General features: G+C 33.9%; 1 protein-coding gene across 2 annotated transcripts; it reads right to left on the bottom strand.

The window, feature by feature from the left end:
• Nucleotides 1–332: 332 nt before the first annotated feature.
• On the bottom strand, nucleotides 333–13,576 carry LOC110637780 (uncharacterized protein At5g08430-like). Of its 2 annotated transcripts, none has more exons than XM_058142563.1 (8): nucleotides 12,910–13,576; nucleotides 10,788–10,867; nucleotides 5,168–5,355; nucleotides 3,418–4,303; nucleotides 2,208–2,320; nucleotides 1,609–1,668; nucleotides 1,329–1,379; nucleotides 333–748 (listed from the first exon to the last, which is right to left on the bottom strand). In XM_058142563.1, exons 1-8 carry the CDS (start codon nucleotides 13,002–13,004, stop codon nucleotides 659–661), a joined length of 1,563 nt encoding a protein of 520 aa, XP_057998546.1. In that variant the 5' UTR covers nucleotides 13,005–13,576; the 3' UTR covers nucleotides 333–658. The 2 variants fall into 2 exon arrangements, with proteins under 2 accessions (XP_057998546.1, XP_057998547.1); XM_058142564.1 differs by having other exon boundaries at nucleotides 1,642–1,668.
• Nucleotides 13,577–16,946: the final 3,370 nt, after the last annotated feature.

Below are 16,946 nucleotides of genomic sequence, written 5' to 3'. Positions count from 1 at the left end.
TCTGCGTGATATGAGCAAATGATGTTGCCTCAACCCATTTGGAGAAGTAGTCAATAGCCGCTAAGAAGTAGTCATTTGCAGCAGTTTCAACCTCTGCTTCATTTGCAATTATTTTTGGAATGTCATGCAACAAGCGTGACTGTTCTGTTGGTGTCCGAAGTAGCAGCGGTCTGTCCATGTACTCATAAAGCGTACACAGAAATGAAGGTTAAGGGTCGCATTGCATTTTCATTGAGATTAGTGAACCAATTTTAAGTGACAATTTGATGCATGGCATACATGACATGTAGGAGGCACCTCATAAAGAAAACAAGAAATGCCAATCCACACAGTTTGATTAAAAGGATAGTTTGAAGGGATGTTATTACACATAAATGAGACAAATTTGTGCCCAAACATTAAATAAGACCAACCAGTTGATAAAAAAACAGTGACATCTTTTCTATTAACAGTATTGGGTTTTCCTGGTCTAGTGAATTTTTTTATGATAAATTTGTCTCAATAAGCTCTAGATATAGTAACTTGTAGATCAGGGTAGTGACAAAAGAGTTTGAGCTGCTTGGAGATGCTTCCCCAATTCTTATCATGTGCACAGGCATGCATTATGAACATATTCAAATGCTCTCAACATAGGTTACTAATTCCATTTCGTGTGAAACTACAACATCAAAGGATATTCTCTTCTCCATCCCTTCTCATTTGCATGATCAATAAGGTTTTGCAATGGAGTAATCTCCTTCAGAATCCACTGGGTATTGCAGATGATGAAAAGAACAAAAGCAAAGTTAGAAGGAGAAGAAAAAACCACACGTGTGCACTCAGTCACAATAACAAAACGCATAAGAGATAAAACAACAAGGCATATAAAAGATAAAAGAAGTATTAGAATTTGGAGTGAAATAGCATAAAACTATTTAGAGAGAGTTTGAAAACATGAGACAGCCCACCCCCAAAAAAAAAAAAAAAAAAAGCAGACAAGGAAGTAAATTTTCAGCGTCCTAAAAGAAGAATTTAAGCAAAAATTAATCTACATAATCAATTTCTAGGAAATATGTAGGGACTCACTTCAGAAGATATGGATATGATGAGAAACTTTTTCGTTTCTATGAAACATTAATAGCTTAGCAAGCACCCAGCCAGTCCAAATTGACATTGAGTAATAACAACATTATGGGTCAAGTTCCTACCTTTAAATGTCCCTTTTCTTCTTTGGGTATTTTATCGCATTAATCCTTTCTCATATGATGAATGGTCCAATCTAAGACACTAAAAATATACAACAAACTATTTAAGCTCCTATTTTTCTAGATTATGAAGGGGCTACATACATGTTTTGTTATAACCTCGTGGAGACTTTTGGCCTTTTCCTTGAATTCCACCTGTCAGTCAAAGGATTCTAGTCAAGGTACATTACTATTATGTTTAACCATATAGAAATATAATAATTGCCACTTTACACAGACTTGAATCCAAATTACAGCAGAAAGCAAAAGTCATCAACTCATCATTCTTACAGATCTACATGTGTAACAACATAAAAAATAATGGCAAATAAGGATAACATTGGTTAATGCAGCTCAGGCAAATTGCTTAACGACAAAAGCTTACAACAGTGGGCCTCTCTAGCTGACCCTCGCTCACCCTTTGTTGCAAATCCTCACATTCTTCCTGCAAAATAAGATTATGCAATCAGAATGCAACCTTTGCTACAAGATGCAAAACCATAATTTACTGTAACCTTCGGTAGTATATGTGGATCTAATTTCAGCTTATCAAATTAATCACTTGCCGTGTAGTGGGAAATAGATTGGAAGGGAACACTAAAAACCTCTTCTTTGCAAGTGTTGACAAAAAGTTCAATGAAATAAGTAGAAGATTCCAAAAATAGGCATAGGCTAAGAATGAAATGTCACATTGAATTCTTAAGCATACTATCCTTAGAAATGTTAATCAACGAAAACTTCATTGGAGATTATCCTACGTCAATCAAATCTCAACAACCAAATACTCCTTTAGCAACTAGTCCTTTGTTTAAATCTCGAGTGCATATGGTAAAAAAATTTGACCAACATAAATTACATTCCACAAGAAATAAACACAAATGATTCTGAAGATAGTATTTTCAGTTTAAATGTAATTCTGTTGCTTCTCTATTAACTTTGCTACATAGGTTAACTAACCTTTCAAATGCTAAAAAATATTGTTACCTTGGAGAAATTATCATCTGATAACTTGCAAATGGGAATATCTTTTGGCATATTAAAAACTTGTAGGAGAATATCTGTATTCACTTCGCCACTTCTTGAACTTCTTTTTATGCCTGTATACATTCATGATAATCATAAGATGCAAACAACTTAGCATCTGGTTAGAGGTAAGTTGTAAATGAACAATACATTTCCATTGTTAAAACAGAGCATATAACTTGGTTTAGTTTGGCATTCAAACTGAAGGTGAAAACAAAAACATATGGATAATGGATATACAAACAGGAAACAATTGAAGTAAGAAAATTGTTGAAACTTGAGTTTTTGACATTGAGGAACCTTGGTTGTTTGGTGTTACTGATCTATCACTGATACTTTTCATGTACACAATTTGGATTAACGCACCATATTTGCGATCAGGTCTTTGAAGAGTAATGATTATTACCTTAAATAAGACAATAATATTAGATTCTTGCAGATAAATGGGTAAAATTGACCTAAATCATAGTTCCTTTGTCTTCTGCCTTAAAATTTCACTTCACTTGATTTAGAAATCACTTGCATGGTTGTCATCAATAAGGAAAATCAACAGCTAACTTTCTTGATGACTGCTCCTCATTCTTCTTATGCTATGTGAATGAGCACAAAGAAAGTGTAATGATAGTGGAGGTCATCACAACTCATAAAATAAGTAGCATCAGGTTTTCCAAAATATGGTGCTCATTGGACAATTGGCTTTTCATGCTATTAGAAACTCTAAAGTCCACAGGCGACATTGACTTGTGCCATTGGAAATCTAGAGTACCATATCATAGGAATTCTTTTGCCATAAGTTGCAGAACTAATAATATATCCAAACATCTTCATTTCAAAAAAGCAATCAGTAATCTAACAAAACTGCATTTGTGAGTCATTGAAGAATAAAATGAGGTTGCTAGTTGTTGGGAGAAGTGACATCTTAAGTATACATATATATCATAATGGTGGAACTTTACTCATTAGCGCACTTAACAATTTTACTGTTATGTTACTTCTCCTTTTTATATACTTTGAATTCACTGCTTGCTGGAAAAATAATGATGTTGATGAACATGCAATGTATCAAACCATTTACGGCCACTGTAATCAATTACTTTGATATAAATTAAAGAAAATAAGAAACTTAATTTTAGGGGCATTTGAAATTTATAGACATCAGTAAGAGGATTACCCTTCACTTTGAGAAGCTGATGAGAATTTTTCTGTGAATAGTCATACGGATCGCATTTAATCCTCACGAAACTTCCCATTACTTTATCATCAAAAGTCTCAGGTTGCTTTGACAGCTCCTCCACCAAACTCCTCCTCAAGTATATAAGGTTTATATTTTCAGGAATGACAGATGCAAAACAGCTTCTTTGGACATCTGGAATGGCTTCTTTATTCTGAGGATTTCTATCGGGGCTTGAGTTTCGCTGCCTTTTACAGGCCATAGAGACATTCCAACCCTTGCCTTCTGAACTATATCCAAAGTCATCCTCTGATTGCTCAAAATTCTCAGCAAAATGGGGCGTCAGAAGGTTATGTATGCTATTCTTATTAACTGATTTCCTTCCTAGAAGAGATTTCAACCATTCATCACAAATAACTTTCTTCTTTTTCTCTGGATGAAAAAGCTTGTGTTCATTGCAGTACCTTGTAATGATAGCAGCAACATCATATTGCGATAATTCTTGCTTTGTGTCTTTACCAATGGAGGCAAGGAAGTCAAAGAGGAGTTTTGATCCCCATCCACTGAACTCCCTTTTCTTTGACTTAACATTCTTATTAATCACAGATTGTTTCCATTTTTTGCTTTTCCTTTTTTGCGTTCCTTTACGCTTTTTCCTTTTGTTTAAATCATCATTATCAGATATAAGTTCATTTTCACCCTCGAATTCACTAATACTTTCTTCACCTTCAGAAATATCATTTATGTCCAAGTATTCGGTGTCTATACCCTTATTCAACAGTTTATGGACATGATTGGAAGTTAAACCTTCTTTTGATTTAATCATTTCCCAATAAACTTTGAACATGAACTCATATGTGCCTCGATCATTGAAGTCTATCTTCCCCTAAAGATCAACAAGCATATGGTCAATCAGAAAATATAGAACAAGAAAGCAAAAGGTAAGTTTGGATGACTTAAAGGACAAACTAGGCTCAAATTAAATTGGATGACTCAAGGGACAGAGTAAATGCTTCTATAACTGATCTTATTTTCTGATCACTTAGGAAAACCTCGTAATGATACCAGAAAGATAATCTAATATCTCTCCTAGTCACATCTTTGCATTAATATGACTGCTATTCAATACTTTCTAATGAGATTGTTTATTTATTTCTTATCAGCATTGCAGCTATTGATTCAATATTTTTTTAATGAGATTGTTTATTGACTTCTTTAGTCTCAAAAAAGTTCCTTAGCGATGCATTTATAAAAAGAATGTTAATATGCTGAGAGTCGGCATTTTTGCACAAATAGCATTTACATTCTTGGCCATACTAGACTAGATAAAATCCGTAATGAGAGTATTAGAGAAAAGGTATGAGTGATGCCAATTGAGGATAAGTTGAGAGAAGGGAGATTGAGGTGGTTTGGTCATGTGAAGCATAGACGTATGGAGGCTCCAGTTAGATAAGTAGAGCACATTGAGTTAGATGATAGAAAGCAAAAAAGGGGTAGACCTAAACTAATTTGGAGGAGAGTAGTACAACATGACGTAGAAGCATTATATATTTCTGAAGATTTAACCTAAAATCGTTTAGAGTGGAGAAAAAGAATTCATATAGCCAACCCTAATAATTTTAAGATAAAGGTTTAGTTGAGTTAAGTTGAATATCTACATTCTCCAACATTTAACTGGATATTTTTCTTACTATAAAGTTTTGATATATGTAATATGTCCACATTAAACTTAGTCAGAAATAATCAATACCTCATCAAAGTCTGGATTCTTTATTCCTTCAACCAACCCTGCGAGTGTTAAGCAATGATTGCAGAGTCCTCTTTTTCTTGTAATGACTGCAAACTCAGCAACACCTACGCAGCGTCCACATACAGCGTTTGCACAACAAAAGCAATGGAATTTTGGGGTTTTCTTGCAAATGAAGCAAAAATGCCACTCTGAAATATGAATTTCATCATATTAATGAACTAGAAAAGAAAAAAGTATAGTAGAAAGGACAATCACAAAAAGGTAACACAAAAGGAACATAACTTTTAGAGTAAATGTTGGAAAGTGTTATGGAAAGTCAATCATTATATTATTTCTGTGTATATTCTGTATTCTGTATTCCTATTTAGGATTTCTTATTTAGGATTTCTTCCTAATTAGCATAACACAATTATAGGAATCAATTGTATATAAATATCCATGTACAGATTAATTGAAATATATATGAGAATCATCTCTTTCTACATGGTATCAGAGCAGGTCATCTATCTAGGGTGATTATTTGTTCTCACCACCTAGCTCAGGAGAGACCTTGGCCGTCGACCGGCCGTTTCGACTCCAATCAACATTGCCAGTGTCGCCTCAATCCCCTCATTCCACCACTGTGTGCTGTTGCACGATCGACACCATTAAAGGACTTCGAGGTTTGGCTCTCGGATCCTATTTGGTATTTGCTTGATTTGTGATTTTGGATTATTTTGTTGTCACAAGACTTTGGATTAGCGTTTGGTTAGTTTTCTTTGTCTCAACGGATGGCGCATAATAAGAATATTATTTACGATGTGATTCCGATGATGACTAAGATCACGGAACACAAACTTAATGGTTCGAATTATCCGGAGTGGAGTAAGATGTTAGGGTCTATTTGCGTAGCATTGATAAGGATGATCACCTTACTAAAGATCCACCTACGATGATACACAACAAACTTGGCTAAGGGAGGATGCTCGGTTGTTTTTGCGGCTTTCGAACTCGATTCACGGTGAGGTAATTAGTTTAATTAATCACTTTGTGAATTTGTTAAGGAATTGATGGATTACTTAGATTTTACGTATTCGGTAAAGGGAATATCTCACGTATTTATGATGTTTGTAAGGCATTCTACCGTCGAGAAAGAGAATAAGTCTCTCACGGCTTATTTTATGGATTTTAAGCGGTATATGAGGAACTTAATGTATTGTTGCCTTTTAGTTACGATGTGAAAGTTCAGAGCCCAACGGAGCAACTGGTGTTATGAGTTTTCTTAGGTGCCTTCCTTGAGTATGAGATCGCTAAATCTCGATTCTTTCGATTCCGAGATTTCCTCTTTGCATGAAACATTCACACGGGTCCTTCGTGCAGAGTACCCAATCTTCACACACAAAGAGTGCTCTTATTAGCCATAATCCAAATGGACAACAGTGGTAATAGAAGAGGAAGTAGATGAGGAATTACAGCATGAAATAATCAGCGTAATGGAGAGGCTAGTTCTAATCAGGACTCAAGAGGAGTCATTTGTTATTATTGTCATGAGCCCGCCATACAAAATATAATTGTCCGCAACTTCAGAGGAAAAATCGGCAATCACGGATGGCAAATATGGCAGCAGAGGATTCTACAAGATCTTCCTCCGAGAAAACTGCTTGGTATCCGCAGAGGATTTTGCACGCTTTTCCCAAAGATCGTGCATCTCTAAAGCCTACGGTTCCTATCATCGCGATCACGAGTCGTAAATCCACTACATGCCTTGTGTCTTCCTCATCCAAATGGGTTATTGATTACGGTGCAACAGATCACATGACAGTAATTCTAGTCTTCTATCTACTTTTCACCAAACCCACTTCCTCTCATTACTTTAGGCGATGGTTCTACTTATTGTGTTATGGGTTCGAATCGCGAATCCGACTTCACAATTTCTTTGTCATCTGTTTTGTGTCTACCAAATTTCTCTTTTAATCTACTTTCCGTTAGTAAACTTACTCGTACCTTAAATTGTTCTATTTCCTTTTTTTTCTGATCAGTGTTTGTTTCAGGATCTTACAACAAAGCAGATTATTGGTAGAGGACGTGAGTCAGGTAGTCTCTACATTCTGGAAAATCATGTACCGCGATCGCTTGTTTGCTCCAGTACCTTAACACCTCTTGAAGCTCATTGTAGATTGGGTCATCCTTCTTTGTCTACCATGAAGAAGTTGTGTCCTCGATTTGATCTTTATCGATCTTAGAATGTGAGTCGTGTCAGTTTGCAAAACATCATCGTTTGCCTTCTGTGTCTAGAGTCAAGAAACGGGCTTCATCCCCGTTTGAGTTAGTCCATTCTGATGTTTGGGGTCCTTGTTCTGTTACTTCTAAAACTGGATTTCGTTATTTTGTTACTTTTGTTGATGATTATTCTCGTGTTACCTGGTTATATTTAATGAAGAATCGCTCGAGTTGTTTTCTATCTTTTGTGCCTTTGTAATGAAATCAAAACTCAATTTAATATTTCGTGCATATTAAGAAGTGACAATGCTAAAGAATATTTTTCAAAGACAATTTCGGTCTTATATGACACAAAATGGCATTCTTCATCAGTCTTCTGTGTGGATACCCCATCCCAAAATGGCGTGGCCGAAAGAAAAATCGGCATCTTCTTGAGGTAACTCGTGCTCTTCTTTTCGATGAAAGTTCCTAAACACTTTTGGGCGGATGCGCTTTCTACGCATGTTTTTTGCTCAATCGTATGCCTTCTTACGTCCTTAATGGGGATATTCCTTATCTTGCTTTGTTCCTACAAAATCTTTGTTTCCGTTGAACCCGTATTTTTGTTGTACTTGTTTTATACGTGATGTTCGTCATGAGTTACTAAATTGGATCCAAAGTCTCTCAAATGTGTCTTCCTTGGGTACTCCGATCCAAAAAGGGTACCGTTATTTCTCTCCTACTCTTAATCGTTATCTTGTTTCGCAGATGTTACATTTTTGAGTCCACTCCATTTTTTCTCAATCATCCGTGTATGAAAGTCGGGAGGAAGATGATATCTTAATATATCTTGTCCAACCAATGTCTAGTCCTCTCTCACGACCTATTTCTTCCGTCTCTAGACCTACTCGGCCTCCGTTGTTCATGTTTATTCCAAGAGATTGGAGATTCACGACTGAGATCCTCCACCGCTACTTCGTTGGGAGATCCTGTACCTCACATCGATCATGATTCGATCTAGACTTACCCATTGCTCTTCGTAAAGGTAAACGCGTTCATGTACTTACCCTATCTCTTCTTTTGTTTCTTATAATCAATTGTCTTCTTGTTCTCGGTGTTTTGTTACTTCTTTAGACTCTATTCCCATCCCTAATACTTGGTGAGGCAATGTCTCATCTGGTGGTGTCGCTATGAAAGAGGAAATGGAAGCTTTAGATGCTAATGGTACATGGAATGTTGCCTTTGCCCACCGGTAAGAAAGCTATTGGTTGCAAATGGGTATTTACATAAAGGTAAATCTCGATGGTTCTTTGGCTAGATTAAAAGCACGCCTTGTAGCAAAAGGATATGCTCGGACATATGGGATTGATTACTCGACACTTTTTCTCCCGTAGCTAAACTTACTGCTCGCTTGTTTATCTCTTTAGCACTACATATGATTGGCCCTACACCAATTGGATATCAAGAATGCCTTCCTTCATGGTGATCTTCGGAGGAGGTATATGGAGCAACCACCGGGTTTGTTGCTCGGGGAGTTGGGTAAAGTTTGTAGGCTTTAAGTCTCTTTATGGCTTGAAACAAAGTCCTAGGGCCTGGTTTGGGAGATTCAAAGAAGCAAGACAGAATTTGGTATGCAAAAGAGTAAGTGTGATCACTCAGATTTTATAAGCAACTGAGGTGGTCTAATTCTCTGTAGTCTATGTGGATGACATTATCATCACCGGGAGTGACTCTGCAGTATTTCATCTCTTAAAACCTTCCTCCAAACCAGTTTGGACCAAAGACTTGGGATTATTAAAGTATTTTTGGGTATTGAATTTATGAGAAGTAATAAGTGTATTTTACTGTCTCAAATAAAATATTTAATTGATATATTGAAAGAGACAGTAAAATTAGGTGCTAATCCTTGTAGTGAACCAATGACTCCAAATTTACAAATCATTAGTGTGGGATAGTAAGTTGTTTGAAGATCTAAAGAGATACAGGAGATTGGTAGGAAAATTGAACTACCTTACAGTCACTCGTCCTGAAATTGCTTATACCGTTAGTGTGGTAAGTCAGTTTATGTCTTCCCCAACTATTGCTCATTGGGAAGCCTTGGGACAAATCTTGTGCTATCTTAAGGGAGCTCCTGTAAGAGGTTTGTTATATGGTAATCATGGGCATTTGAATGTTGAATATTTTTCGATGCCGATCAATGGATCTAAGATTGATAGGAGGTCAACTCTGGATATTGCGTTTTGTTGGAGGAAATTTGGTGTCTTGGAAAAGTAAGAAGCGAGTGTAGTTTCTCGATCTAGTGCTGAATCCGAATACGAGCCATGGCACAATCGGTATGTGAGGTAATGTGGATATTTCAATTACTAGATGAGACAGTTTTAAGACCCCGCTGCGAAATTGTGGTGTGATAATCAAGTCGCTCTCCATATTGCTTCTAATCCGTATTTCATGAGCGGACCAAACATATTGAGATTGATTGTCACTTTGTTCGTGAAAAGATTCAACAAAGATCATCTCAACAGGACATATCAAACCGAGAGCAAGCTTAGGAGATATTTTCACAAAAGCTCTGAATGGAGCTAGGATTGACTACATTTGTAACAAGTTGGGCATGATTAACATCTATGCTCCAACTTGAGGGGGAGTGTTATGGAAAGTCAATCATTATATTATTTCTGTGTATATTCTGTATTCTGTATTCCTATTTAGGATTTCTTATTTAGGATTTCTTCCTAATTAGTATAACACAATTATAGGAATCAATTGTATATAAATACCCATGTACAGATTAATTGAAATATATATGAGAATCATCTCTTTCTACAGAAAGTTTCTGTTTATTAATAAAAATAATTATCAGCCATTGACATCTTATTACAATACTGGAAAATTTGGCATTCAGGTTGGTTGGATTGTAGTCTTGGATATCGGTAAGTTGGTAGAAAATCTAAGCTCCACTTTCAGCACATCAAATAAAAGCTATATCATGGTTTAAAAAAATGTTGGCATAGCTTATGAAACTCTGATATTTCTTTAGGCACAAAAGGGAAGTAGATTGCACTCACATTGAGCAGAAACAGATAGGTGAGAAATGACAATTGTGACTAACTGATTTCCCGCCATACCAAGAAAACTTAACATTTGAGAGAGTTAAAGAACTTAATATGACACTCACTAGCTACTATTTGAGCGATTTTGAACTCATTATATCAGCATACATAACATATGTTGTTCCCAAGATTATGTAAAGGACTTACAAGATGGCAACAAAAGTGAATAAAAAATGTTGAGATACACATTGCCTCAGAACAACATGTTGAGTAGTAGGTTGTCAAGACTTATGCATACTACATGCACAATAGCATGTTATCTTTCCCCTCAGATGGAAAATTTTGCAAAATGACTAAATAAAGAAAAGCAACCACAGAAATTAGCAACTTACTGCAGATCCAAGGAACATCACTCTCCAAGAATGAATCATCTTTTTCTACACACCAGGGATGATATGCTTTGAGGCAATCCCTAAATACAGCACACAATAACATGTTTATCTTAAAGATTATCCACAATGTCCACATACAGCACCAACCTTAACCTAAGACAAGTTAAAATTCTAAAGGATTATTGATAAAATAATATATGACACAGCAAACTCATAGTATGTGTGATGGTTTCCAGCTAATATCCATGACCTAAGAGACGTTTTCAGTTGATTTGATAGATAAGTTACCATTAAAAGAAGTCCCATTTGTAAGAACAGTTTTGTCAAGCAAAACTGAACATACACACAACATGACTCTATTTCCTTCCTAATTGTTGCTATTTTCTTCCCACTTGTTGTTTATATATAACCTAAAGAAAAATCCTTCATGAACAAAAAATGGAACCTGTGTCATACAACTTTGATATATAGCATCATCTCTTATCTGTTATCCATAAAACAAAGACTACAAAATAGTAGTGAAGGAGAAAAAGAAAAACATTTCCTGTAGCTAATAACAACATTTTGACTTTTGATACTATAGGTGTTATGGAAATTTACAGTAAACACAATGCACTGACAAATATAATAGGACAGGTAACACCAACAGAGCATGTGCTCAAATGCACCGGTAACTTGTGCATGTATTCATATCCCATGTATATGTTCAAATAAGATTGTTGCTTCATGCACACAGATTTATCATGGGACATTCCCAAAGTAAGATGCATAGCATCTAGATTCAATAATAAAGATCCTACCATGCATTTACTCATAAGGAAGCAGTGAAAAAATCCCATGTCATGATGGAAAATGACTGAATGCCATAAGACAGGAACAGTACAAGAAAGAATAGGAGATGGCATTCCACTGGATTAATTTGTCCAAATACCAGGTCTTTTTTTTAATATAAAGAAATCCTTCATGTAAGTAATAGAGCTCTACTATGGGTAATCGGATATATACAAATCAGTAATGAAAGAGAAACAGAACATCTTCGTAAATTAAGGAGCAATTTCTTAATATGTTCAATGATCAACAAACTATGATGATTGGAGTCATTCTTTTTGCATATCATCTCCTTTTGAATGATGCCATGAATAAGGAAACATTTAATCCAAATGGCAGATTGACTAATTGTGGTGCTTTCTGATTAGTACCAACCTATATTTAAATACTATATGATCTCATAAAAAGGAACACTGGAAATGAATTAGCACATTGGTTCTAGCATAGATAGTGAAATTACTGAAATCAGCACCAGTATCCATTTAAATTTTAAATGCAGATCATTACTTTTTATGTTGATATAAACACATGTACTTGGCCAATTAGGAACCATTTTCTTTTAAAAAAAATATATTAAATATATTGTTTATCTTTTTTTATACCAAATTCCATTGTCTAACATACTCCAAATAAAAAAAATAAAAAATTGTTCATAGAGTTTCTTTAAATTATAAGGTGAACATTAGGCAGGTTGGCCTAGTTTGTCCCAACAGTTCATGTTTCCGTTATCTGGTGTCTTGACCTGACAGAGGACTATAAATTTACACAAGGAGTCCTAGACACAACAGAGAAAAGAACTCTCTTAATCCATTATTTTTAAAGCCAAAGCATGCCTGCTGTTTTTGCAATTTCAACCTAAACACTAAGCATCCGAAGGACACCACAAAGAGCTTCGAGTATAGCATTGATATTCACGTGCGTTCCACGTGCACCATTAAAAAAATAATAATAATATTCATGATAAAGATACACATTTGCCCCCCCCCCCCCCATAGAAAATGAGAGTGAATTCAACATCTGGCAAATAAAGGACCTACTGCCTCCTCAAGAACAAATATTAAACATTGACACTATTCAAAGAAGAAATTGTTTAAAAAAAAAAAAGACAACAACAAAAAAAAAAGAAGGCGCTTGTCCTGCACTAAGTGCAGAGTCGGGTTAGCACAGAAAAGAAATTGCATGGGCTACCGGCCCAAGTCCCTTCTGTTTTGCACCCTTTCAAAACGGAAAATAGATTTATTTTCAAAAAGAAAAAAATGCAGAATGGATATTAGCAAGAACCAGAAAAACTCACTTGTAGTCACAAAACAGCAATAGACCTCCATCTTTGCAAATGAAACACCAATCCTCAGCAATCTCATCCTTGTTTATCTTCTTCGTCCTCCTCATTTTCACCACCGAAGCTCTCCCCAAAGTGGAATCCGAACCACCCTTTCAAATGGTAAGAATCGTTAAGAGACTGACTCTCTCTCTCTAATGTTACCTATTCATGTTCACTTAGCTGGGAAAAACCCATTCATCAACGAGGATAAAAATAATGACTCGAAGCTTTGAAATTGTGTATCAAAATCCAAATAGGCTCATCCCACGAATTATCAGAAACCCATTTGAGAAAAAGGCACAAAAAACCCAATTTTACATTCAAAGCCATTTCCTTCGAACATCAAAAGCCACAATACAATGAAATGAGAAGCTAAACTCTCAAATTCCAAGCATAGTTGGCCTTAGTGGAGAGACTAACAAAGACCCATTTAGCTAAACAGAAGAGCAGACGTTCAGGCTTCAAAATTAAGAACTAGCCAGCAGCATTGGTATTTCTTTAAAGAAAAGAAGATTGTAAGAGCATACAGAGAGAAGCTAGAGAAGAATGGCAGTGCAAAGGAAAGCAAGAGATGACATCTGGGTGGGAGTCAGAGGGACGGGTGGATTACTGTGGAAATTAGTATGAAAAAGAAAGATCCGTCTTAAAATTAGAGACTGAAAATACGATTAGAAAGATTAATTAGGTTATTGTGCTCTTCATTTACTGAAGTTGGCAAAATATTACAAATAGTGGTACTGAAATTTTGATTAATTGAACTTTTAATCTATTTTAAAATAATAATTAAATTTAAATTGAGAAAAAAAAATAAATTTAATTAAAATTAGAAAATTTTAATTGATTATGCATTTTACTTATATTAATAAAAAATTATAATATATATTTTATAGAATTAATTAATAAAATATTTATAAAATATATTTATAATCATTTTTATTTATAAAAACAATAAATATGATTTATTTTTAGTATACGTAATTATAAATTCAATATTATTAATAAAATTATAAAAAAATAAAAATGTTGTTATTTTGATTACCAAATAGGAGTAACTCAATAATAAAAAAAAATAAAAATTATGAATTCTAATCGAATTAACCAAATATTTTTATATAAGAATTTTAAATTTTATCAATTTAATTTAATTTAATTATTTGACTATAATCTAATAATGCATGCCTCTAATTACAATTTATCAGTAACATAAAAAGTGATAGTCTTTTTATTCTATTCTGAAATTTAGTTTATATTTTTATATTTTTTTGTTTATTTTGAATAATTAATAAATTTATCAATTTTCATCCTTACTTTATCTATTTATTTTATGAAAAAAATATGATTGAGATTATTTCTTCAAAATTAACCTTTTTTTTTTTACAAATTCAAATAAATAAAACATTCACAAAAATAATAAATTATCTTACATTTTCTGATTAAATCGAAATATTTTATGCTTAGGCCTAGGGCGTCTTAAATATAATTTGTGAATAATAATAACAATTAAGTTAACTAATCATTTGATGTGTAAGCAGTTCAATTATTTATATATGCTCGAATTAAAATAAATTAATATGTAATATGCATGATACTCCCTTCAAGAATTTAATAAGCATATGGAAGGGGGCATTGCATTACAATGGCTTTTTTTTTCTTTTTGAAATCCTTGACACAGTGCATCCATAATTAACCACTGTTTTCACTTTGGGATTATTTAGAACTCTAGCATGTCTACAAGATCTCACAGTTGATGATTGCCTTGGAATCATAACCTTAGTGACTTGCTATAATTTCAAGGATTTACAATCTTCTCAAGCTTAAAGAAGAGAACCCTTCATTACTTGCCTAAGTTTATTGGATTCTCTAAGTGTTTGCTCATTTCTCCAAGACTGGAATGAATTAGTGTTTGCTATTGCCCTAGTTTCAAACAACTTCCTATTGTTGATAAAGCTTTAAATGGAAATCTGAAGAAGATCATGGGTGAGTCTAACTGGTGGAAGTCATTGAAGTGGGAAAGCACACAAGATTCATGGGATGACATTTTGTTCCTATTGATATATGTGATTGAATGGTTCTAGACTTGTTGGAATAGAGGCATTGTTGTAGTTGAGAATTAGTAATCCATGGATCCATAAGTATTTCAAGTTTTGGCTAACTATTTGATTGAAACTAATTTATGATATTCTTGGTAAGAGAAATGATTGTGCTTACCTGAATTTGTATAGTAGAGCTGGCAGTATTTTCTTTGCAGACTTCTACTTTGCTCTTGGTATCAATATGTGTATGCCTGTCGCACATTAAAAATAACTTTTCAAATGTGAAAAAAAAAGTAAAAGTTATAATTAAGAATTAAATTGTTCATTAGTATTTCAAGTTTAGCCTAACTATTTGATTAAAAATAATTTGAGATATTCATTAATAAAGGAATTTGCATAGCAGTGCTAGTAGTATCTTTTTTGCAGACTTTTACTTTGCTCTTGGTATCAATATGTGTATGCCAGTTAAACACAAAAAATAACTTTCCAAAATGTGAAAAAAAGTAAAATTTATAGTTATTAATTAAATTATTTGCTAATATTTCAAATTTAGCCTAACTATTTGATTGAAACTAATTCGGTATATTCATGATAAGGGAAATAATCGTGCTTACCTAAATTTGCATATAGAGTTGGCAATATCTTTTTTGCAAACTTTTACTTTGCTCTTGGTATCAATATGTGCGTGCACGAAAAATGCTTTCCAAAATGTGAAAAAAAGAGAGTAAAATCTATAGTTATTAATTAAATTGTTCATTAGTTTAACTATTTGATTGAAACTAATTTGGGATAGTCATGATAAGGGAAATAATTGTGCTTACCTGAATTTACATAGTAGGGCTGGCAGTATCTTTTTTGCAGGCTTTTACTTTGCTCTTGATATCAATACGTGCCTGCTTGCTGTACAAATAAAAAAAAAAAATAAAGGCTTTAGATTTATATGGAGTAATATTATGTTATTCATTTATTTTTGTTGCAACTTTATATAAAAACTAAAACTATTTTAGCCTGTTTATAATAATATGAATAAAATGGCTCAAAGTTAAGGTACTAAATTGTTGTAAATATGAGGACAAAATTAACTGCTAAAGTTTATGAGTTTATAAAAAAGATAATGATTAGACTTATTTGAATTTTGATATAAATGCTTTGGTTTGCCATTGATCCCAACATGTGTGTGCGTGGTGCAATTTATTCATCTAATTAGAGAGGTAACTTAGTACAAGTATTTTAATCAAGAGAAGCAAATTTTTAGTAAAAAATAAAAAAATAAATTAAAAAAAAGAAACATAGTGCAAAGGCAGAGGGTATTAGTCAAAATTTGATCCTAAATTAAGATGCTTAAATAGAACTTTACTTTTTTTTTTGAATTAAAATGTTAAGATGTAAATAAAATAGTCTCAAATATCAATAAATAAAAAAGAGCAAATCTACCGTGATATCTCATAAATCTTGGGATAATCAAGTTCTTTTATGTGTGGAGAGTTTTGTCAAGGTTGTGTTCAGAGCTAACTTGGCAACCAACACACCTTTTGCTTAGCCCTCAAGGAACGTTGCTTCGACAGACAAACAACTATTTGGAACAGAGCAAAAATGAAAGAAAGTTAGATTAAGTAAAGAATCAGGTCCTTCTAAGGAACAACGAGGTGAAAAAATTTCTCATTTATGCAAGCTCCAATGCTCTGTTTCGGATGCTAGCAATAGATTTTTGTGTATGTTTAGCTTTTAGACTTGGAAAAGTTATGGGATAGCTACAAGCTAGACGCCCTTGATTGCTTTTAATGGAGATGGTAGAGTATTTTGACATGGGTTAAATTGAGGGACGGCCGTGGGTTGAAGAGTATGTTTCTAGGGTTTATATTAAGGAGATGAAAGAGTATCTTACACACATTAGATGGAGGAGATTGCTTTGGTTGAAATGGACAGCTATGATTCAAAGGTGATGTTAGAATTAAAAAAAAAAAAAGAGATAATTTA

Source organism: Hevea brasiliensis, unplaced genomic scaffold (genome assembly GCF_030052815.1).
Source record: "Hevea brasiliensis isolate MT/VB/25A 57/8 unplaced genomic scaffold, ASM3005281v1 Scaf557, whole genome shotgun sequence".
Lineage (NCBI taxonomy): Eukaryota > Viridiplantae > Streptophyta > Magnoliopsida > Malpighiales > Euphorbiaceae > Hevea > Hevea brasiliensis.
Note: the sequence above shows the minus strand (reverse complement) of the source record. Positions and strands in the feature narration are given on the sequence as shown.